Source organism: Trachymyrmex septentrionalis, unplaced genomic scaffold, assembly GCF_001594115.1.
Source record: "Trachymyrmex septentrionalis isolate Tsep2-gDNA-1 unplaced genomic scaffold, Tsep1.0 scaffold39, whole genome shotgun sequence".
Lineage (NCBI taxonomy): Eukaryota > Metazoa > Arthropoda > Insecta > Hymenoptera > Formicidae > Trachymyrmex > Trachymyrmex septentrionalis.
In genome coordinates, this window is record NW_017305557.1 from 337,485 (window position 1) to 362,928 (window position 25,444).

Sequence of the window (25,444 nt, forward strand, 5' to 3'; positions counted from 1 at the left end):
TAACAAATCAAAGAACTCTTTCTATACAAAACAAATAATAATAAGTAACGAGCAAAGTAAGAGTCAACACATTTCTTTGAAATTAACAAAAAATTTATTATATATTATAATTAACAGAATTACATAACGCCAAAAATTAGAATCGAAATTACGAAAATGATTACAAGTTTCGGCTACCGGATTGAGCCCTCTTTATACATTAACATAACGAAAAAATCGCAGAATAAAATCAATTATTAAAATTGACTTGGTATTAGAACAATTTAATTCATTCCATCCGCGTTTACAATTTACTTCAGAATTTGGAGGAGACGAAATTAATTTTCTGGATGTTACTATATCTATTAATGGAAACAGGTTTGGTTTTGATTGGTACCGTAAGACCTTTTCAGGGAGGTTTTTGAATTTCTATTCTAACCACCCCATTGCACAAAAGAGAGGGACGATTTTTTCGCTGATTGACAGAGCATTTTTATTATCAGACTTTAGGTTTCATACACAAAATTTGACGTTTATTATCAACATTTTATTAGACAATGACTATCCATTAACTTTCATTTTTGACACAATCAATTAACGAATAAAAAATTTAATTAAAAATAGACACACAATACATAGTGGTTTCACTGACAAGGTCGAGACGAATGAATCTGTTTCTTGGCTTACGGTTCCATTCATTCCTCTCCACACGGAAAAGTTCAAACGTTTCAATAAAAACGACATCAGGGTGTCTTTCTGTAGTCTCAATAAATTGAAAAAATACATCAAAGTAAAGATTTGCCCACACACATCGAAGAACAACGTAGTCTACAAGATTTCATGTAATAATTGTGACGCGTCATACGTGGGACAGACGAGTAGAAAATTAAAGACCAGGATTGCTGAACATCGCAATCACATTAGACACACAACACTTCTGTTTGTTCTGTTGTAACTGAGCATAGGAGACAGCTTGATTTTAAATGGAATAAAGTCGTAATTTTAGACAAAGAGCCCTGCTATCGGAGACGTTTGGTTTCAGAGATGCTTAATATCAGAAAGCAAAAGAATGGTCTCAATTTACAAACTGACACCGATGGCCTCCACAAGGCTTATATTCTCATCATAAATAAAGTTTGACTTTCTGTCTAACAGTCCGTTTTCTCTCTCAGTCTGTGTTGATCCGCACTACTGAACGTACATAATAATCGACACGTAATGTCTGTCTTACACATCTGCGTTCCTTCTTGCTGTATATATTTCAAAAGTTTTTTATTCCTTTTTGTACACGCTAATTTAAATTTCTTACACATGAATTCTGGTGAGTTTTTATTACATAATTTTATTATTTTTATTAGATTTCCGGTATTTTATTTTATTCATGCGTAGATTTTTTGTGGTACGTTTTTTTTGGTTTTTAATTTATCTTTTTTATCAACTAGAACTTTACCAAAATATTTTTAATACATTTGACGGTTCAATCGTACGGAAATTATGTTGAATTCGAGATCAAGACTCACCCGAACTGTGAATGAACTATTCTGAATATGCGATCATTTGCGATAATTGATTTTATTCTGCGATTTTTTCGTTATGTTAATGTCTGAAGAGGGCTCAATCCGGTAGCCGAAACTTGTAACTTGTAATCATTTTCGTAATTTCGATTCTAATTTTTGGCGTTATGTAATTTTACCTCTGTTAATTATAATATATATTTTTTGTTAATTTCAAAGAAATGTGTTGACTCTTACTTTGCCCGTTACTTATTATTATTTGTTTTATTAAGGGGGACATATGATGAAAATATGGGTTTGACTTTCTGACGATTAGATTAATGTAACTGTCTTTGTTTTCTTTAATGATATCTCTCATGTTTTTATTGTATATTCTTGTAGCTTATCTCGAGAGCTTTTCAAAATACTATGATAAAATATAAATAATATACAGCACTAGATATAAACGCAAGTGTAAAAATACGGAATTTCCCAGTTCTATTAAATCAAAAAAATCTTTTTAATTTTTTATTACCTCTTCATACCAATACCAAACATTTTCAAAATCATATCAATTCACAGAAAATAACTTGAAATTGTAATGAACAAAACTTATCACGTATCTTATGGTGCGAAACTCACAAAGACATTGGAATAAGTAACAAACTTTTGTAACTGTATTAAAAAATAATTCCGACAATTATGAAGGCCCTTAAACGGAAGACAATTTATATTATGCGAGGAAAGAAGAGGAAATGAGAGTAGAGAGGGAAACACTAAGTATGAGGAGAGGAATTATTTCCAATAAGAGGGAGATAAATTTCAGGAAAACGTTCACTGTCAACTCTTGCCACAAGCGAAGGGAAAATATTATTTCATCTAATTTAATTTGCGAACATTGCGCTTGTACATTTATGTATTTTTTTTCAATAATTTTTGTGTAATTCTAATTTAATTTTACTATAACACTTTCCGACTACGTTGAATTGTTTCTAGTTTGTAATATTTTTATTTTTCGTCATCTTTTTTGTACTGATAATGGTCAAATCTTGACCGAAACGTCTACCTATTTATTTATTTGTGAATTTTAAATATATTACTTGCGTTTACATCTAGTGCTGTATGCTCTTTATTATTTATATTTTGTAATCTTTTAGCTACTTTCTAATAATTTTACTTTTACTATAATAAAATATCTTTTTGTTAAGTACTTTTCGAGTTATAAGGCTTGAAAGTTACAGTACAGCCGGCAATAGTATTACCCAAGGTGGCCAACCGGCTGCTAAAAACTTTTTGAGTGTTGTTTAGGATTATGTCTCGGATATCATTTAAGTTCGGAGCCATTTGAGTTCGTACATTTATTTCCATTTTTAAATATACGAATTTTTAATGCATAAATGAAAATAAGAGGAATAATCTCCAATGGCCTCGATTTTGATAAATATTATCTAGGACATGATCATGAACAACATTCAAGAGGTTTTAGCCGTCGAACCTCTGTGTAATGCTAATGCCGGTTATGTTATCTTTGACTGTAAACTTCAAGCCTTATAATTCAAAAAGTACTCTATAAAAAATAACTTCGTTATAATGTTTGGGAAAACTCTCAATATCAGCTATTGGATTCTGGATCAAGAGTAGGATCTATTAAAAACAATCGGTGTGACTTTGACCTGACCTGGGCGATGCCACCTAAGGTCAAATTGATAAAATTAGTAAACAAATCTCTTTAAAGCTTACAATTTTTGTCTAAATCATTTTTCTATACAGATTATATTTTTTGAGATATTCGGGTGTCCCGACTTTTTTGGGACATCTTGTATAATATAAATGTTTAATTATATGTATATGTGTACACATATTTATATGCTAAATCATTATGCATAATTTGCAGGCGTCTATAGAATACGGTTTAGAATTTCCATGCGAAGAGACGTCACTCTACGAATCCTGGAATCCATTAGATATCAATAGCGATATTCCAGCTACAGAAGAAGGCACGCTGGATCAATATAAGATGGGCGATTTGAGCGGAAAATTTGGCACATTAGACAATAAAAAACGATATACAATAACGTACAACGACACAATGTTACCTCTGTTTGGCCCAAAGAGCATACTAGGACGTAGTATAGTTATTCATAAAAAGGAAAAAAATTTAAGGTAATTGATTTAATGGTAAAATATATTCTCTAAATTTTTCAAAGTGACAGCTCACTCTGAAGAGAAAAGTCTCATTGTTAGAGATCAAAAATTTAGCTATTTCTTTCTAAGACTAGCTTAATTTTTACTTCAAAGAATGAAATATCATTCCAAAATATTTAGAGAGTATATAGTACGGATTAATTGTTGAATTTCCAAATACATTAAAAATTAGAAATTTTTGAACAAAATAATTCAATTAAAATAAACAGGAATTAATAAGGTTAATGAGAGAACGCGGTTAACAGTGCGCGGTCAACGGTACGCAATGAAGTAATATACAAACTTATACGTAGGCTGTTGGAAAAGTTTCTGCAAACAATATGAAAAAAAATAACGAAAACATATACGAGTACAATTCGGTAAATGGCTTTATTGTTTTTCGAAGTATTCGCCTTTAAGATCGATACATTTTTGCATACGCTCGAACCAATTTTCGAAGCATTTTTTCTACTCTAAGCTGTAATCTCAGATATCAGTGTACGAAATGTTTCAACAGCTGCTTCAGGCGACTCAAATCGCTCACCACGCATCTTATTTTTAATGTTTGGGAATTAAAAGAAGTCATTAGGTGATAATCAGCTGAATACGGACAATGAGTCATCAATTCGACATTATTAGATAAAAAATCAACGGTTTGACGTGCTGTGTGACAGCTGGCGTTGTCATGATGAAAGATGATGCGACGAATTTCGGTTTGTTCTACGCAATTCATTTATGACTTCTGGCAAACAAATTGTTGTATACCAATCAGTATGTACAGTCCTTCGATCCTCTAAAGCCACGATTGTCACATGTCCGGTATAACCGAAGAAACAAGCAATCATTTGTTTGACAGCACTGCGTGAACGAACAACTTTTGTTGGTTTCGGTTCATTTTGAAATACCCAAACAGTGGAATGTTGTTTACTTTCGGGCTCATACGAATAGATCCATGTTCCGTCCCCAGTAACGATATTGTAGACCAAATTTGACCGACCTCGGTTGAATTTCTTGAGCATTTCTTTGCTCCATTTAACACTATTTTTAAGCTTCGGTCAAATTGTGTGAGATCCAACGACTGCAAAGTTTCCGTACGCTCAAGTGATCATGCAAAATCGTATGTATTGCTTTCATGTCAATGCCTAAGGATGCCTGAATCTCGCGGTATGTTATATGCCGGTCTCGCTCAATCATTTCACGCACAGCATCAACATTAGTGGCAACAACAGACGTGGATGACCTTCACGGAATACATCAATAAGAAAGGTACATCCACGCTGGAATTCGGCAAACCAATTATAAACAGTCCTATTGGATGGTGCTTCATCTCTAAAAGCCAAATGAAGTCGATCGATGCATTGTTTCGGAGTTAGATTACATTTGTAATCGTAAAAAATCATTGCCCGAAAATTTTCTCGCGAAATTTCCATTTTCTTACAAAATAATTTCTTTTAAAATACTATGTAAACAAAACTAATTGACTTGGGTACAAACTATCAATTAAATTATAGGTTAAAAACGTCTAATTTTACGAATATGAGTAGCAGAATGTTGGCGCTACTGGAAGTACTAGATTGCAGAAACTTTTCTAGCAGCCTACGTATTATAATTTTATTGTGTTATCTTGATGTCATCCATAATTAATTGAAAGTTTCGTAATTCGAATATTAATATTAAACACGTTATCCTCGGTGCGGTTAGGATTGAGTCATAATACAAATTACCAAATACGTCAAAACGGGGCGTACATCCATAACGAAACCAAAGATTTGTTTTGAAATTGGATAACTTTTAATGAACACTAAATTAAATTAACAAGCCTGATAACATATCTGATATATTCAAGCTGTCTAATTGAAAGCACGTCTTTTAAGAATATATTGCATAATTTCAATAATTACACAAGTTAATTTAATTTGATCTTTGGTTTCGTTACAGATTAAACGCCACGTTTAAATTTGGCGATTCGTTTTATGATTCAATCCTGACGCACCAAGGATGAACGTGTTTAGTACTAATTGTATATGATTGCTGAAAATAACTTAAAATAGAGTTGAAATGTTCAATTAATTGTGGATGACACCAAGATAACACAATAAAATTATAATTAAATTTGTATATCACTGCGTTGCGCACTGTTAAGCGCGCTGTACTCTCATTAGCCTTATTGATTCCTGAATTTGTTTTACTCTTGAGAGTCCTTTTTATAATTTTTATTTAATTCAATAAAGTTATTATGTGACTTTAAGAATTAGAAGATAATATTACTGTTAAAAAAAATTCTTAAGCTTACCTAAACAATGTCTAACATATATTTTTTTTTATTAAATTCGGTCTAGTTATTTACGAGAAAAATCACTTTTCTTATTTCGCTTTCTTCCTGCATAACTCTCGCAAAAATGCAAATTCAAAGCTAATTTTTGAAAACTTTAATATCTCAGACATTGCACTAATAACATTAATTTGAGTTTGATTGGTGTGGGGACTGACTTCATATGTTTATTCCGCTGTGCCCTTTTTTGTTATTTCTCGATTATCGTTTCTTTGTATCGTTCGCTGATTTAAAGAAATATTTAATAATTTTATAACTCATATGTTATCATACTTTGAGTTAATATGTTAAAGCATGAATCGTATTATACTCTTTATTCAACGCAAACAAATTACAAAAGTACTCGACACAGAAACTCGAACAAAAATTGGACATGGAAGAAAAGATCATGTGACAACTATGAATTACATACTGTAATGAGAACTTTGTATACATGAATGAAATAATACGTTAAGCTAATCCACATGTTGTTTATTAAATTATGACTCTAACATTTTCCCTAAAAATGAGAATTAGAGTCAGCAGAAAGACTAACGTTATGTTAACTATATAAGTTCTTGTAAACTTAAACATTTCTTAAATTTGGATGCGGCCAATTTCTTTGTGAGTGCGTCAACAGCTACGTCTTCTGTAGCGATATATGATATTTTTAAATATCCTCTTTTCACAGCATCTCGAAGTAACGTTGAACATCTCTGTGTTTGATCCGACTATGAAACAAGGCTTTTGGCCAGCTTCCGGGCTCCGTTATTGTCAGTGTGTACACTCGCTTGAACCAGATTAACCAAACCTAGCTCGGTTAATAACCGTTTCAAATAAATAATTTCCTTTGCGGTATCGCTCAAGGCCATATATTCGGCCTCGGTGGAGGACAGAGCTATAATTCTCTGTTTGCGAGATTTCTACGTGATCGGATGTCTTCTTAGAATGAATGCGTAGCCTGATTTTCCGTCGTCTGGGTAATTAGCATAGTATGCATCGACGAATCCCTTCAAAGGACTTGAAGTGCGTGTAAATACGTCACATGTTCATGATTCCCTTGAGGTATCTAAGAACTCGTTTCGCGGCAGTCCAGTGACTCTCGCCGTGACACGTACAAAATTGGCTCAAATAGCTGACTGCATAAGCTATATCCGGCCTTGTACAAACTGCGAGATTCATCAAAGCACCGATGAATTTTTGTATGGATGAGAATTTGCTTCAGCATCGTATGGCAAAGCCTTTTTTAGCTTGATTTGAGAAGGAATGTTAACAACTTCCGAGTCTGTCATTTCAAAACATAGTATTTTCCTGATATACAAACTCTTGTTCATTGATATTTTGTTGTCAGGTTTGAACAACTCGATTCCGAAACAGAATTTCGTTGGCCCGAGGTCCTTTATCTCAAACTTCTTTGAAATAACTGACCATTTTAGATCGTCATTAAATTCTGATTCCGTGAGGCGATCAGTATGTCGTCAACATACTGTTACTAGGAGTACGTCTTTCCCTTGTCCAGCATAATATAGGCATGGCTCAGTTGAGGAACACTTTAACCTATACGAGGTCTGTTCAAAAAGTATCGCGAATTTTGAATTTCCGCGGGTTACGTATATTCGATTTTCGATTTTTTGTGGCGTTATGTTGGTACTCATGTCTCTCACTTATGCCGACAAGTTCGGCCATTTTGAATGTTCAGTTAATTTTTGACAGCTGCTTTGCTTGCACGTGTTTTGGCTCGTCTTCGATTTTTGCCTATTCCAAAAAATGGATCAAAGAATCTGTATCAAATTTTGTGTGAAAAACAAAATTAAGTGCGCGGACGCATTCCGAATGTTGACTGTGGCATATGGTGAAGCTACCTTGGACCGAAGCAACGTTTATCGGTGGTACAAAATGTTCTCAGAGGGCCGAGAAGATGTGAACGACGAAGAGCGTGCCGGACGCCCGAGCACGTCAACAACAGACGAAAACATTGATGAAGTGAAGAAAATAGTATTGGCCAATCGTCGAATCACCGTTAGAGAGGTTGCTGAGGACCTAAACATATCGATTGGCTCGTGCCATTCGATTTTTACCAATGATTTGGGCATGAGACGGGTCGCCGCGAAATTCGTACCAAAATTGCTCAATTTCGACCAAAAACAGCATCGCATTAACATTGCTAAGGAGCTGTTGGACTCTGTCCGCGACGACCCAAATTTGCTCCAGAGGGTCATAACTGGTGACGAATCATGGGTTTATGGTTATGACGTGGAAACCAAAGCTCAATCATCCCAATGGAAGCTGCCGCACGAGCCAAGACCGAAAAAAGCGCGCCAAGTTCGGTCGAATGTGAAGGTTTTGCTTACAGTTTTCTTCGATTGCAGGGGCGTGGTGCATCATGAGTTCTTGCCACAGGGTAGAACGGTCAATAAGGAATATTACCTGCAAGTTATGCGCAATTTGCGCGAAGCAATCCGCCAGAAACGCCCGGATTTGTGGAAGAACAAAAATTGGCTTTTGCACCATGATAACGCCCCTGCTCACACATCGTTGCTTGTGCGCGAATTTTTGATCAAAAACAACACACTAATGATGCCGCAGCCACCGTATTCCCCAGATCTGGCCCCCTGTGACTTTTTCTTGTTGCCGAAACTGAAGAGGCCCATGAAAGGACGACGCTACGCTACGATTGAGATAAAGACGGCATCGAAGGAGGAGCTGAACAAGATCACAAAAAATAATTTTTTGAAGTGCTTCGAGGATTGGAAAAAACGTTGGCACAAGTGTATAATATGGAGATTACTTTGAAGGGGACAAAATAGATATTCATGAATAAATAAATAATTTTTGAAAAAACACAAAATTCGCGATACTTTTTGAACAGACCTCGTATGTAGTCAATTTTTCTTTGCATCGTTTATGCTAACCACGCCTTGCTTGACAAAGACCTTTAGAAAGCCTTTTTTAGTAGGTAAACTTTATTTATCTAAATTCGGTTAGCATCTTTATCACTTTTTTCTGACTTCACTAGCCTTTGATTCCGTGTTAACTACTCGTTCCAGAGTTTCTTTTGTTAAGACAGGGATTTCCATAAAAACTGCTTCCTCAAGTCTTCCGTTGAAATACTGCTGTGACATCGTATTGATTCAAGACCATTTCAAATTCGGCGGCTAACGCTATCACGTTTTGTATAGTGCTCAACCGAGCAACCAGTGCAAATATTTTATTGAAGTCGGTCTCGGGTCTCTGGGAAAATTCTCTTGCGACAATATCTTTCTTTGTTTTAAACTCCCATCACTGCAGAATTTGTTTGTTAGAACGACGTGACTGCTGATTACTTCGCGATTTTGCCGGACGCTCCACCAGACTTCAGTTACCATTCTTGATAATAGACTTTAGTTCCGATGTCATTATACCATTCTTCAGATTCGACTCCAAGAATAGCTTTATGTAATGATACTTCAACCAAACAAGCGAGTTCAGCATGTTCGTTCTATTGAGGATTTATATAATAGAATAATTTCATAGGCCTTCCTCTAAGTCCAGTTAAATCTTTTTCGATCTTTCTTTTCCTTTCTTTGGCTCCGAGCGTGTCACCTAAAGGGTGCTTTCTAATTCGTCGCCCCGGTCTATCAACGTTTTATTATAACAATTTTTCTAGTCGCCCTCATTATCAATCTCTTTGTTTCGATTATCATTGCAAAAGTCTCCATTTTTTCTAACATCAAGGTGATTCTTATCGGTAGGCTTTATAGGAAAATTTATAATGGCGCCTTCATCTGCAAAAGATTTAATAATTTTATCATTATTTATATGATTTTCAAGAAACTTTACGTCTCGTGAGATGTCGATCCTGTTCTCTTGTGGCAGCCATAGCCTATACGTTATTGGATTCATTAGAATAGCCAACGAAAATTTTTTTCTTGGAGCACGGCTGAAATTTTTCCTTATTGTGTAGATGAGCGAGGGTATATACATTGCAGCCAAATTCCTTGAAATGCCTCATTCCGACGGATCTTTGTTCCATAATTCATAGGCAGTTTTTGCCATCCAAAGAACTCGAGGGAGATCTATTACAAATGTAATTTGTCATATTTATAGCTTCGGTCCAAAAAAACTTGAAGTAAGTTAGACCGCATTAACATATATTAAGCCGACATCACCAATGTACGATTGCGCCTCTCGGCTACGCCGTTCTGTTCCGGCGTGTGCGTGACTGTCAGTCGACGATCTACACCGTTAAATTGTAAAAATTCATCAAAAGTCTTGTTCCAGTATTTTTTCCCATTGTCAGACTGTAGATATTTAATTTTCTTTCCAGTAAGTGCTTCTGCCATGAATTCCTTAAAAACGTTGATTACTCCGTCTTTGATCTATATGAAATAAATTTTGCACCATTTGGAATTATCATGAATGAAGGTGACGAAGTATCTTGCATCGCCGTTGAATCTAACGTTCATGGATCTGAGTACATCTAAATGTATCACTTCGAGTAATTCCTCATCAACGATTTAAGGAATGAAGCTCTTGTCATCTTCCTTTGTATGCAAATCTTGTAATCGATGTTTTCTGTAGACTCTTCGAAATTCATTTTACTACTGTACTGTTCCGCGTTTATTGCACTCCGCAAACTTCGAAAGTTAAGGTGTCCCATTCTATGATGCCAGGTCATCGTGGGTAAAAGTTGTGCTCCCTATGTCTCTCTCATTGTATGCATGCTTGCTCTCGTGTAGGTAATACAGATCAGCTTTCAGCTTGCATGACGATGTTATTCTTTCCGTCTAATACTACTGCCGATTCTTTATTAAACCTCACTCAAAAATCACTTTAAAACTTTTATCAGTGATCTTGGCTACGGACAAATTCGTTCGCAAATTGGCGACATACACAGCATTGTTTACATTCTTCATCCTACCTTGAACCTGTGTGTTAATGAGTACCGTTCTCCTTGCTTTGATTTCTGTCGAAGTATTGCTTGCAGAATTCAATTTTCCAACATTCCTGTCCGTGATTATGACAAATTTCGTTGCGCTTTTGCATAAGTGTGCCGTACATCCACTGTCGAGACACAACTTGTCGCGATGCTCTGTGCCTTGAAGATTAGAATTCTCTTTAGCGTCTGCCTTATTAGCGCTATTGCTTTTCTTCACGTTCTCTTCGCAATCCGCAACTTTATGACCTATCTTTCAACAACGATGGAATTTATATTTTAATGTCTCTGTCTTGATTCCATCGATACCTTTCGGTTCAATTCCGATCATTGTCCATCTCCATGTTTATTATTTCGCCGTTCTGGACAATGCTTTTTCGCCAACATGGCTCCAGAAGTAGCAACGCTTATATAATTCTTCCGCGCGTCACTTTCCTCTATAATTTTTATTCTCAATGTTTTCTAGAGATGGCAGCCCATCACGTGACTCGATGGCGTATCAAAAATTTTCGGAATTAAAAGACAAACTATACAAAGGCATTACCGACAGCAGATCACGATTGATGTCTACTTCTATTTCGTTCAACTTATTGATGGTCGAAGAATGTTCGAAAATGTTCGAACGTCATTTTTTTCCATATGTTGTAGAGTCAATCGTTTTAGCAGGGTGGTTTTTCTCGCCGATTCCTTCGACCGGAATATAGATTGTAGCTTATACCACACATCTCTCTCTAGACGTTTTACATTCTTTAATTTGTTTAAATTCTGATGGAGAGATAAAATTAGGTTTGGCCTCTTAATCCTCGATATCCCAGATATTTGTTTTCTGGACGCGTTTCCAGGTACGATTTCCGGCTTCACGTTCTCATCTTTCACGTACGCCAATGCGCCATTTTTAATAGGGCTCCCATCTGGATTTTCCACGTCCATCGTAGCTGTTCTTGTTCAATTGATTCTGATGATATTAGGAGACAATATTGGAGAGATATCTTTTCTTTTAACATTTCGAAGGAACACTTTTTAAATGAATAATGCCTGGACCCATAACTTAACAAAGCGTGAATCGTATTACACTTTTTATTCAGCGTAGATTAAAAAAGTAAATTAAAAAAGTATTCGACATGTGTAACAAAAATCAGAAATGGAAGAAAAAGGTCACACGATGACCATAAACTACACACCATAATGAGAACTTTGTATACAGGAACAAAATAATACATTAAGCTAATCCACATGTTGTATGTTAAATTATGACTCTAATACAATATTTAAACAATCGATTTTCACAAATTGCTGTGTGTGTAAACCGTTGTATTTAAAATAATAATTGTCAGAAACTGTAAATATAATATCTACGAGGATAGGAGATATTAATATTTGATATATGGAAAAAATTTGGGAAAGAGGGGCGAGAGAGAGAGAGAGAGAGAGAGAGAGAGAGAGAGAGAGAGAGAGAGAGAGAGCGACCAGATGCGAGATCGTGAGGTCGAGGAGTCGATATCTACTGATTGTGATAAACTCTCAAAGTAAGACGCGCTCTCGAATCAGCTAAAAAAGTAATGGTAATTATTTACTTATAATGACCTTAACCTTGACATATGTATTAAGGTCATGATCCTGAGTGACTTCCAACAAGTTTCAGCCATCGCTCGTTATTCGTTACAAAGTTATTAACAAAAAAGTTCGGAAAAATAACATCTTATCTCTCTCTCTCTCTCTCTCTCTCTTTCTCTCTCTCTCTCTCTTCCTTTCTCCTTCTCTCCCTCTCTCTCTCTCTCTCTGCTATATATAATATACCATAATATTAAAAACTATTCTATATCCTTGCTTATGTAATGGCTTCCGCAAAGGAAGTTCCATCCTACCTCCCCTCCTGTTTCAAGGGTGCACGACTTTTATACGAAGCGACTTTTGCCCTACCTTTCCTCTGCCAAGAGGTGCACGACTTCCCATGCGAAGCGACTTTCACTCCATCTGCCTCTCTGCCTAGAGGCGCATGACTTTTCATGCGAAGCGATTTTAGCCCAATCTTCTCTCCCCTGTCAAGGGGCGCACGACTTTTTACGTAAAGTGACCTTCACCCCATCTCTTCCCTTGTCTAGCGCGGCGCATGACACTTTCCACTTCCAAGTATCTGTTTTATACAAGGTGTTTTAGAATTCGCAAACACGAATTGCGCAGCGTGATTGTATGAACCAAAAGAAACAACTTTTTCCTCTGGTAAAATTGCGTTTAAACAGTACTTTCTAAATGAGAGCAATTTTAAGTTAATGAATGAGCGCTCCACGTTGTGCATGGATCAGGGGCGGCGCACACAAATGGCGCGCTCGGCATATGAGCATGTACGTTATTATTGTACTATTTTGCTAAAGGTTTTATAAAAACTATGCATGAAATATAAATATCATTATTTTGAATGTAACTTATCTAGATAAAAGATCTCTCTAAGAAGAAAATGTTTTCTAATTGATATTGTTAAAGAAACGACTGAAAGTAAAATAAGTAGATTAGACAACTTGTAAGTGTAATTTTGATATTTACTTATTTATTTTATTCACAACGATAACGCCATAACGCTGGAGCCCGCAGCCATCCAAGCACGCATCATGATCCATTTTGAATTCATTAGATTATTTAGCTATGAATCTTCATATCTGTGTTACCAGATCAAAATTGAGCTCGTGTTCTACTATAACGTGCGCCCTAAACGTCCTGCAATTTGTAGCTCATTCCCCACAGATACTACAAGGTGGAAAGTCATAGCATTTGAGGAATGCAACACTATGATTCTTTCGAAAATATATTAAAATTTATAAAAACACATGCTATAATTATTTTTTATATGCAACGTACTTTCTCTTTAAAGTTGCAACTTCTATTAAAACGTTTATTAAAATTTTTATTTATAATATTTAATTCATTTGTATAAATTGTGTAATCTTCATTTATTTGTGTAATCATAAAATCTTTTCTCGAACTTCCATTCTAGCTGTGTAGAGAATATATGTAGTCCCTGATATGTTAGTTCCTGACAATAAATGAAGAACAGACTTTCAAAAGCGTTTTGTTTAAAATTTTATTTTTTATATTATAAGCTTTATATTATAAGCTACTCTGAGACTCAGAGACAGTTTTTTAACTACAGACAAACACAATGCATTTTTTAAACATTTTTAGCAATTGTTTAGCAATTTTAACATTTCACGTTCTATTGATTGGTATATTGTTATTTTCCATAAAGTGCGCAATTTTCTTGTGTGCAAACTTTCTTTTTTTCTCGTTTTCTGTAAACTACAAATTTCGGATCTGCTCCTCTTTAATAATTTACTTGACATTTTTATTTTTCATAAGCGTGTTCAATTCATTATGAGGATGGAAAAGAATAATCAATTGAGTTTCCGAGAAATAAATTCGATAAAAAGAAAAATAACACTATAATTTTGATCTTTTTAAAGACATATTTTCAGAAAGATGCTTAAGTTACTATATTTAACATCTAACATCATAAAAAAGGAAATCATTTTTGGTATGTGTTTGACAAAATAATTTCTTTAACCATCCCAGGTTCCGTACAAACAAGTTGTAAGAATATTATTAAGTTGATTATAATTAGGAATGCATCAAATATCTGGAAAATATTTGGTATCTTGCATTATCCAACACATTTTTATTATACCATTCAGTCAAATATCATTACATTGCCGGATGTAATATAACTTGTAATATATCGGTTGAAATTTTATATTGATAGTTTGCGTTATTAATGCAGAATTTTATTCCTTTCAGCCAAATTTCGTACACAATTCATTTTTCCTCTTCTTTCTTTTGTTCTTCTTTCACGTTGGGGAAATAAAAAAAATTATTATCGCTATTTTTTTCTTTTGCTGCCCTCTTTTTTGTAAGACATTTTTTAGATATCCGAGAAAATATTCGATATGCGATCGGATAATTCAACCGTATTTATCTGATCGTATATTGGAATCGTATATTCGAAAAGATTGTGACACCGGATATCCGATATCCTGTATACGGTGATTTCATGATTTAGTGCATTTCTAATTAAAATATTAATAAAAAATGTCCTACCCTTTAAAGTTTATTTACGATAAATAACAAAAATTATTGCAGAGTTTTGAAGAAGAAAATTATTTTAAATGTACAACAGAGTTGTATAATTTAATGACAAGTCTGTGATTATTAGACAGTCTGTCCGATAAGAATGTGGTCGCGATTACTCGTAGCCAGTAAAAGATGCACTTTTAACTTTTTTTTGTGCTGATAGATGTTATCTTTGTACATGGTGCGTATATATAGCCATAGTGTCAATTATCGTTTGATTCTTGGTAGAAAGAGCCTATTTCAAAATGAGTCACTTACGCATCGCGCTTTAAAGCTGTATTCTTATGTACACATCCAACAGAATCGAAAATGTCTCAATCCGCCGCCAAATACATGCAAAAATCAAAATTGTTCGTCCAAAAAAGGGTACAACGTTATATTAAAACAAAAACTGTGAATGATTTGCCAGAATGTGGCACAGTGTTTACCAATAAAGATATTAAAAGAGTTATGAGCCTATTTGAAAGGTACAATACGTTATCGGTGCGTCAAGGAAAAACAATATTAAAAAAAAAAGGTTTAGGAATATCGTGCGATACATAAGACGTTATCTTCGTGGTCGTGACATAAAATGGCACAGTACAATAAAGAAGCCGATGCTAATGAAAAACATGATTTGCTTGGGCAAAAGAAAATAAAAATCGCGATTGGAACAAAATAATCTTTACGGACGAAACATTTTTTTGGGCACTAGGTTCAGGGTCTAAAGAAAAGAAAACTTCGTGTGAGACGGACATTCACTTTAAAATAGTTGTCTGCCGAAATTCGACGCATTTGGAGATCCTTGCCGCACGAATACGCTATCAATTTAGTGGAAAGAATGCCTCGAAGATGTCAGTCCATTATAGATACCGGTGATGACTAGATCCATTACACAGATCTGCAAATAATGGGGTTTTGTTTGTTGTTGGGCAGCTGAGAGTCGTTTCCGAAACAGTTTTTTGCGTAGAATCCGAATCTGAGCTGAGAATTGTCCCATCATGTCAGGGTTTTGAGATATTTGAGGTTATGTAACCGAAAAATGGCTATTTTGGGGATGTTTGAGGTTAGAAAAAGTGTGTAACAAAATTTTTTTAATTTTTTCTACCTATCTAATCTTTTAGTACTAGTTTTCTTCTACAAAAACAGCCCCTGAGCGTTGCCCTACGTTGTTCCTTTCAAAAGTTATGTCTATTTTAAGATCACATATTCGCGGTATTTGACTGGTTGTTTGTTAATGAGGTTATAAAAAATGAACGGATTCACACCAACGTTGGTATTCAGGGGTTTTCGAGGTTGCTGATCAATTATTAAGGTTTAACTGACGATCAGGAAGGCGATAATTCGGAATTGTGATCTTTGTCTTGGAAGACTCCGAGGGAGAAATTTCCTTGTCGTGTATCGAAATTTTTGATTCATTTCCCATTCTTTGACCCATTTAGAGGTACCTGGAGATACTTCTAATATTTACTGACAACAGGTTCTTGATCAGCAACCTCGAAAACCCCTGAATACCAACGTTGGTGTGAATCCGTTCATTTTTGATAACCTCATTAACAAACAACCAGTCAAATACCGCGAATATGTGATCTTAAAATAGACATAACTTTTGAAAGGAACAACGTAGGGCAACGCTCAGGGGTTGTTTTTATAGAGGAAAACTAGTACTAAAAGATTAGATAGGTAGAAAAAATTACAAAAATTTTGTTACACACTTTTTCTAACCTCAAACATCCCCAAAATAGCCATTTTTCGGTTACATAATCTCAAATATCTCAAAACCCTGACGTGATGGGACAATTCTCAGCTCGGATTCGGATTCTACGCAAAAAACTGATGCGGAAATGACTCTAAGCTGCCCAACAACAAACCCTTGCAGATCTGTGTTATTAATGTAATTTTAACTATAATCCTATAGAATATAATTATTATTATTTAAATACTAATAAATAAATTTTTCTTTCATACAGGTCGGCCACGCTCTTATCGGAAAGACTGTATATAAAAATAAATTTAAAAGTATATTAAAAAGTAATTAAAATAAATTAAAAAGTATATTAAAAAAAATTTTTGTAACTAATGATAATCAGATTAAAGATCGAAACGTTTGATTAGATTTTATTGTAACTTTTATTCTTTGTGTAGTTTTGTCCGTACTGTATAGTTTTTTCCGTATAAAATAAACCAAATATTGACTTAAAAAGCCTTTTGTACATAAATTATTGTACATAAATTAATTAAATCTTTTGTTTCATTGAGCCATTATTTTCATTTTATTCTTCAATTGTTACAATTAATTGTTATACATAATTTTTTAAAAATATTAATTTTATTTCCAAAGTATATATTTGGGACTTTCAATGTTTTCGTTCACTATATTTTTATTTAGTCTTACTTTAGGGTATTAATATGTCATTTTTGCATTTAGATGGGCCTGCTCCACTATAGAACGAGGATATTCTCCAGTTGATGCTTATGAGTTAAGTGCCATAGCGTCATTTCATCATCCACAAGGTTTTGTGTATGGCTACATAAGAATGGTAATTTGTTAAATAAAAGTTTTACGTAAAAATTTTACATAAAAAGATACATGATTTTTTGAGACAATGTACAATTGTAGACGCAGCTTGTTTATAAAGATGGTAGTCAGAGTGAGACAATAATCGAAGTAAATTTACGACATCCCGGAAAGCATAATCACAATATCGTAAGAAAATGAGATTTATCGAATGTATATCTAACAAACATTATGTTAATTTCATTCAATTTTAGACCAGAAATCATAATTGGGCTATATACGTGAACCCTGTGGGTGTAGATGCCGCGGTGAAAATAAAGGATACCCGATGCGTAGCAGCGGGATACATATGGAATCCCTATTTCACACAACTAGCCGATCCATTGAACGTAAATATTATTGATTCCTTGAAATATACTTTTTAATTTATCTAAAAAACTTTTTATTAGTATACACATGTATTAATTCCGGTAAATGATGAAAATAACAGCCCTAGTTCCGATAATCTTGATCGTAACATATGCTTTCAAGATTGTGACCCTGAATGATCTTTAGAAGGTTTTATTCCGGTTTTTATTCATGTTTCGGTAAAAAATTATTAAGAAAAAATAAAAAATAACGTTTTATTTCTGCTATAATGTTAAGAACTACAATGTTAAGACTATCCCACAACAGGGTGCCCAATCTCTTTATGCGCCACTTACAAAAGCAGTGCAAAATTCTTTATCATGTCCGACCTATTCTACCATAGTTGGATAATGTTTGACAAAAATACAAAAATATATACGATCACGCATCCACCCTAGATTTTTACCCACTGTACTTGAACTTCAATATATCGTACCGGAACTAATTTTTTATGATGACACGTAAATACTTAATATAAGATGGAAATTTATGCTTGTACAAGAAAAGTTAACAGATCAGTACCAGTCACATCATCCACAGCAAAAGATACGACTGTTCGTTCAATTTGGGTATCCTGTCCTACACCCTTGACACCCTTCTCTCCTTAACTTTTCATCCCAGGCCTGGCAAAACGTGACTTGCGAGCCGGCTTCTCTAGTGAACGATCCTTCCTCCAACTCGGCCGAGTTCAGGGATGACTCAGTCGTAATAATGTGGGCTCCTTCTTGATTGTAAATTTTTATTTTTTTCTTATATTCTCTCACTACACGTTGTGCAGCCAGGGTTATTTTCAATACACCTTAAACTTAAATGTCTTTAATTTCTGCAATATCAATTTTTGTTGTACCGAGACTAATGTTCTAATAATTTATTCATCAACGCACTATATTGGGCATATTTAATGCACTTCCCCAGATAGCAAAATGTTAGCGGGATGTCGACAGACTGGAAGCATATTTAATCAGAAGATGTTAGCAGACTGACCACAACTGATGTCGCATTCTGCTCCTGTTCTGCCGATAGAACCTGTTAACATTCTGTGCAAACAGACTGGCAGCAGAAATCAAACAGAACCTGCTGATAAAATCTGATAGCAGATTGCGAGCAGAAACCGAGCAGTTTGCTGACATAACTTAATAGAAGATTGACAGCAGATATCGAAGATCTGTCATTTTCATTTAAATCAATCTGGTTTCTTCTAAGAAATTTTGCGTACATTTATACAGGGTTTGAAAAGTAATGATAAATCTTTTGCATGGAGCAGAATGGACCTTGTTCAGCTGGCCCCCCTCGCCTCATCGAAATAAAAAAACGAATGAATTCGGAGCAATTTATGAGCTTATAAACTCCGTAAAAAAATTGTTTTGAACTTATCTCGGTTAGCAGAAATCTTAATTCAAAAATGAGGGTGGGGGTTGAGTGGACGTTCACTCAGCCCCCCCACCCTTAAAATTAACAATAAAAAACCGTTCTTAGGCTCAAAATTAAGAGCACTTTATGAGTCTTCTTAAATCAATGCTCTTTAGATTTTCGAGCTTCATCCCTTATTTCCAAAACAACTCTAAAACTAGTCTACACTCAAGAGGTAAGTCATTGAAAATAGGACTATATGTATATAAAATCTTTCTTAATGAATATAATTCTAGCACAAATCAAGTACAAAAATATATAATTTTTAATTTATAAGCTGCAATCCCTTCCTTAGAGGAAAATCACCTGCATTTTTCACGCAAGAGAGAACTATATTCTAGTATGAGAAAATAAATCATTTTATGACGGAAAATTATCTGCTGATTTAGAATCTTGCAAAATATACACAAATCGATTTTTAAGCTGCAACCTTTTAACAGAAAAATCACTTTCTGCCCTTTTCATGCAAGTCAATAAGCTTTTAGAAAAACATAGTAAAACACATTTTTTTTTAATTGATTCATTTTTATTCATTTCTCAACATAATCTCCTTTCAGCTCGATATACTTGATCCAACGATTCTCCAACTTTTTCAAGCCGTCCGAATAATATGATTTGTCCAACCCTTCAAAATAAGCCTCTGTTTTGGCGATGAGCTGCTCTCTGGTAGTGAATCTCTTTTCTTCGAACCGTTTCTTTAGGTTTGAAAGGAAATAGTCACAGGGAGCTAAATCTGGCGAATATGTTGGATGGTGAAGCAATTCGTAGCGGAATTTGACCATCGGTGCCGGGCACGTGTAAACCCGTGCATTGTCTTGATGGAAGAGCACTTTCTTCTTCGCCAAATGGGGACGTTTTTTCTTTAAAATGTTGTTGAAACGGTTCAATAAGACTGCGTAGTAATCGCCATTGATCGTTTGCTTCGATGGAAGGTAATCTATATGAATTATACTGCGTGCATTCCAAAAAACTGTGGCTATCATCTTTTCGGCCGATTTCACGGTTTTTGTCTTCTTTGAAACTGGTTCACTCGGTGAAGTCCATTGTTTTGACCGTTCCTTCGTCTCGGATGTGAAGTAATGGATCCATATTTCGTCCACAGTAATGAATCGATGCAAAAATTCATCTGGATTACGTTGAAACATCTCCAAATATTGTTTTGAAATCGTCACACGGTCGCGCTTATGGTCCACAGTGAGCAAACGCGGCACCCATCTTGCCGATAGCTTTTTCATATCCAATTGTTCGTGCAAAATTGAAATCACTATGCCATCTGATATACCTGTGGTCTCCACAAACTCGTACACTTTCACTCGTCGATCAGTCAAAACAATATCGTGAACTTTATCGATGATTTCTGGTGTAGCAGAAATTCCTCAATTAGAGGTCGAACGAAGTGCATTACATGTGGATGTACAACCACGTTTAAATTCATTCACCCAACTGTATACAGTCACAAACTCTGATGCAGATGTGCTATGCACATTATTCAACTCGGCTTTGATTTCTTTCGTCGTTAAACTTTTCATATGTAGATGTTTGATCACTGCACGAAACTCGTTTTTTTCCATTTTGCAAAAAATACAAAGGTTGTTCGCTATAATCGTCTACAGAAATGAAACCATGCGATGAATTCCGTTCAAAATTTGACAGTAATCAGTTGAAAGATGCTGCTTGTCAAAAAGTAATGTGACATGACACTGCTCTCTGACAGATTTTCTAAGAACTTATTGATTTGCCCTTTTACATAAAAATGTAAAAACTATTTTACATAAAAATTTTCAGGGCAGGGGATAATTTTCTTGCTAAGCGGTTGCAACTCAAAAAGGAAAATAAGAGAAACAATTTCCAATGATCTTAATAAATGTTATTCAGAATCAGATCCTAAACATTCAGAAGGTTTTAGCAGGACACCTTGCATAATGCTAATGCTGACAGTAGTCTTGTCTTATGCAGTTTAGCCTTAACTCGATAAATATTGTCAAAAAAAAATTTTATTATAGTGTTTTAAAAAACTTGTTACCAGCTATTCTGGAATCAAAAACAGAGTGTGTTATTAAAAAAAAAATTGATATGACTTTGACCTGACTTGGCGACATCACCTAAGGTTAAACTGACCAGATCAGTGAATAGAACATTTAAAATCTTATAACTTTTGTAGAAAACATTTTTTTTCGAAAATGTTTAATTTTCAAAATACTTTACCGGTCCGGGACATTTTAATAATATTATACAATGTAAAATAAAAAGATTTAGACGAATACTTATATGAAATTTTGCATTACGATTCATATGTACTTTTTTTAATAAAGCAGACTTTACAATTTTCCGTCATAAAATAACATATTTTATAATACTTACGGTTCTTTCTAGCGTAAAAAGGGCAAGTGATTTTCCTTCTAACGGGTTGCAGCTCAAAAATCAGTTTGGACGTATTTCGCGACCTTCTAAATAAATAGATAATTTTCCATCATTAAATGATATATTTTCTCATACTGGAACATAGTTCTCTCTTGCGTGAAAAATGCAAGGGATGATTTTCTTGCTAAAGGGTTGCACCTAAAAATTAAAGATTATATATTTTTGTACCAAATTAGTGACAGAATCATATTCATTAATGAAGTTTTAGATATAGTTCTATTTTCAATGACTTACCTCTTGAATGTAGATTAGTTTTGGGATTGTTTTGGAGATAAGGGATAGAGCTCGAAAATTGAAAGAGCACTGATTTAAGAGCTCATTAAAAGCTTTTAATTCTGAGCCTAGAAGCGATTTCTTATTGTTAATTGTAAGGGGTGATGGGCTGAGTGGACCCTCCATCTTTAAATTAACATTCCTGCTAACCGGGACGAGCTCAACATTTTTTTTTTATTTGGATTTGAAAGCTCATAAATTACTCCAAATTCTGAATTATTCGTTTTTTTTTATGTTGATGGAAGGGGAGGGGGGCAGCTGGACAATGGTGCAGAATTGCACCTCTAAACTGAGAAGAAAAGTCCTCTACTATTTTACAATTTCCGTGATGGTTGACGAGTTATTAATCGATGAAAATAGCCAAATTCGACCAGGATAGGCACATAATGTCTAGCGATGGCAATTGTCGCTTATGAATAACGTACCTAGCGATGGCGAACGCGCGCCTCATCGAGCTAGGCGGTCTTATCCTGTCGTGCGCTTGCATTTGGCGGTAGGCTTGACGAATTTGGCTATTTTCATAAGTTAATAACTCGTTAATCCCATCGCGGAAATTGTAAAATGATAAAGGACTTTTCTTGTCAATTTATTCTATTCTGTCTTTATGCAAAAGATTTATCTTTAATTTCAAGTACCCTGTATAAACAATTATATATAATTATATATAACTATAATAATTATATATTGTATTTATATATATATTGATGTGAAAAGTGGAAACAATTAACACAGTTTTATCGCTAAAATAGTATTGATTACATATATAGTATTGATTACATATGATTTACATTTCAAAATACACATGAGAAAGATATAAAATGGTCAAAAAAATATTCGGAGATTTAGAGAGCACACTCCGAAAAAGCTTTGGAATCTATAGGAGATTTGTTTATTGATTTACATACGTTAATTCTAATAGGATTTCTAGACGTTTTTTTTAACGAGAAGCAAGTCCATCTAGTGGCGAAGCCGTATATGAAAATGACAGATCTTGTTCAGTTTCTATTGTCAATCTGCCGTCAGATTACGTCAGTAAGCTCAATTTCTGCTTATAATCTGTCAGGTTATGCAGCAGATTCTGTTTGATTTCTGTCACCAATTTGCTGGCACAACATGGCATCAGGCTTTATCATATTTTTGACAGCGGTTTGCTGACATTGTTTGATAAACTCTGTGTACAATTTGTTGCCTTTCTGTAATAAGAAATTGGTAGCAAACTCTGATCTGTTTTTTTCAGATTTGGCTATTTGGGTCATTATTGAAAATGTGTTTTTACAAATACAATAAAAGTAGGTCAGTCAAAAGATTTTATTTTAAGAACGATGTGTATGAGTTTTTGAATACCGATCTTGAGGCACATCTAGGGATGTGCAAAAATCATCAATATTTAGAAAACATCAAAATTACCCATAACTTTTTCGACGTTTTGCCATCGATGTTACAAGCTAAGATATTTTGATGTTTCATCAATGTCTTGTATTCAATGGCTGTGTTGAGTTTGTTCCAAAATTCACTGCCAGAGACACTAGATGGCCAGAGTGTCAAACTGTTAGTAGCAAACATTGTTACTGTTGTTCGTCCCAGAATTATTACATAGTTATAATAATACGTATTTTATTTAAAATGTTAAAAATATACCATTGTTAAATATTTTTAGTAATAATATCACGTCCAGAGTTATTCCGGTGGACAGTGTCGAAGGTCGCAAACGAGGAGCCGCGCGTGGGGTAGAGCCTCGGCTCCTATGGGTGAGCGTAATGGTAGTTAGTCGGAAAAGAATCGGAATTGCAATACGCGGCCATTTCTCGGTTCCTTTTTTGGAGCTCTGTCAGAGGAGCTCTAATGGAAGGTCACGTAATACCGTGATGGATCGCCCTCGCTAATGCGAGTATTATCATCCTTTAGAGCTCGTTAGAAGAACCGGGAAGGGAATGGTGATAGAGAAAATAGTTATTCAACGATTTTTTATTTTCAGTTGCGTTGTTTCGACAATTCTAACGCGAGGTTTCCCGGTGATCTTGACAGGCCGCGTGGGGATTCTCACCGGGGCCTGGGATGTGTCCGGCGAGGGACTTCTCGAAGCGCTTTATCCCCGGCGGGGCGTGGTAGGAATTCCTCGCGGCGGTAGGGGACTCAAGGGAAGTAGCCGAAATCCTCATGCTGATAGAGGCACTTTATAAGGCGCAACTGACGTTTTCAGCTCCTGCGGCGTGACCTCGACATCTACGAGAGAGAGAGAGAGAGAGAGAGGGGGGGAGGGGGAGAGGGGGGGAGTTTGCGTAGAAATAGATAAATTTGAGCGTTGCGGCCTACAGGTAGAATGGGGAGGAGAGGCGACTCCTTCTCTTTTGGCGACGGAGGCGTTCCTAGCTGAGGAGGCACGGGGATTGTTGCGACATAAGAGGTAGAGGTGGGCGAGTATTATAAACGTGAAGCTATAATTACGGAGAATTTCGCAGAATTTGAAAAGTTTACAAGTATCTAGATCACATAAACATGATAAGTACGAGGAATCGGAACTTAGACGAATCTGTAATGATACACGAATAATAAAATTTTTACAAGTAGGGAGAATATGGTGCCGTGATAATTCTAAGTTCCCCGTCGGGACTTAGCCACTGGAGAAACAAATGCGTTGGAGTGAGTAAGAGCTGTTACAGGAATATATTAGAGCACGCAAATAACTACTATTACAATGAAATAATCTGAACTTAATGAAAATTAATAAAAATAAATTGCAAATATATTGAAAAATAGAGAGAAAATGTAGAAAAATATTAGAAAAAATATTAAATTACCTTTAAAATATATATTTATATAAAGAAATATTTAAATATTACATAATTGTAAATATATGCTATGAAAATGTTTTGAGTTGATATAAAAGAAAATTTATATATATGTATATGTCCAAAAAATAAATTTAAAATACAATAAATAAAAAATTTAATATATTTTATATAGAAAGATATATATAATATTAATTAATACAATATATTAAAATAATTTTGATAATTATGCTGACATATAATGTATACGTAAGATATAAAACATTCCATGTTAAAATATTAAGAGGGAATGTTTTATTAATGAATAAAATGAAGAGATATTTTACTTTCTGTATATTTCCATTTCTTTATTTTATATTTAATATATTCCATGTTTAATATATGTGTGAAATTTATGGTGCATGTAACAGCCACATAATCTTCATTGACCGAAATGATTGATTTGTTGTCATCCTTGTTATTCATTCTTGCAACATATAAAAATTTCAATAAATATATAAATTAATTAAACATCTGGCAAACACAATATTAACACAAGCAAACATATTTATAACACATGCATATAAAATTAAATACAATATAAAACATATTTATATAGAGAAATATTCAAATATTACATTATTAATTGTAAATATATGCTATGAA

The 25,444-nt window shown here is 34.6% G+C and overlaps 1 protein-coding gene across 1 annotated transcript in view; it reads left to right on the forward strand.

Moving 5' to 3' along the window:
* LOC108750944 overlaps positions 1-25,444 on the forward strand; it is a 297,617-nt gene that overhangs the window by 192,078 nt on the left and 80,095 nt on the right. Inside the window, exons 12-15 of the mRNA XM_018490822.1 lie at positions 3,367-3,635; positions 17,409-17,520; positions 17,601-17,687; positions 17,753-17,887. Coding sequence (XP_018346324.1) covers positions 3,367-3,635; positions 17,409-17,520; positions 17,601-17,687; positions 17,753-17,887 — 603 coding nt within the window. The remainder of the gene's footprint in view (positions 1-3,366; positions 3,636-17,408; positions 17,521-17,600; positions 17,688-17,752; positions 17,888-25,444) is intronic.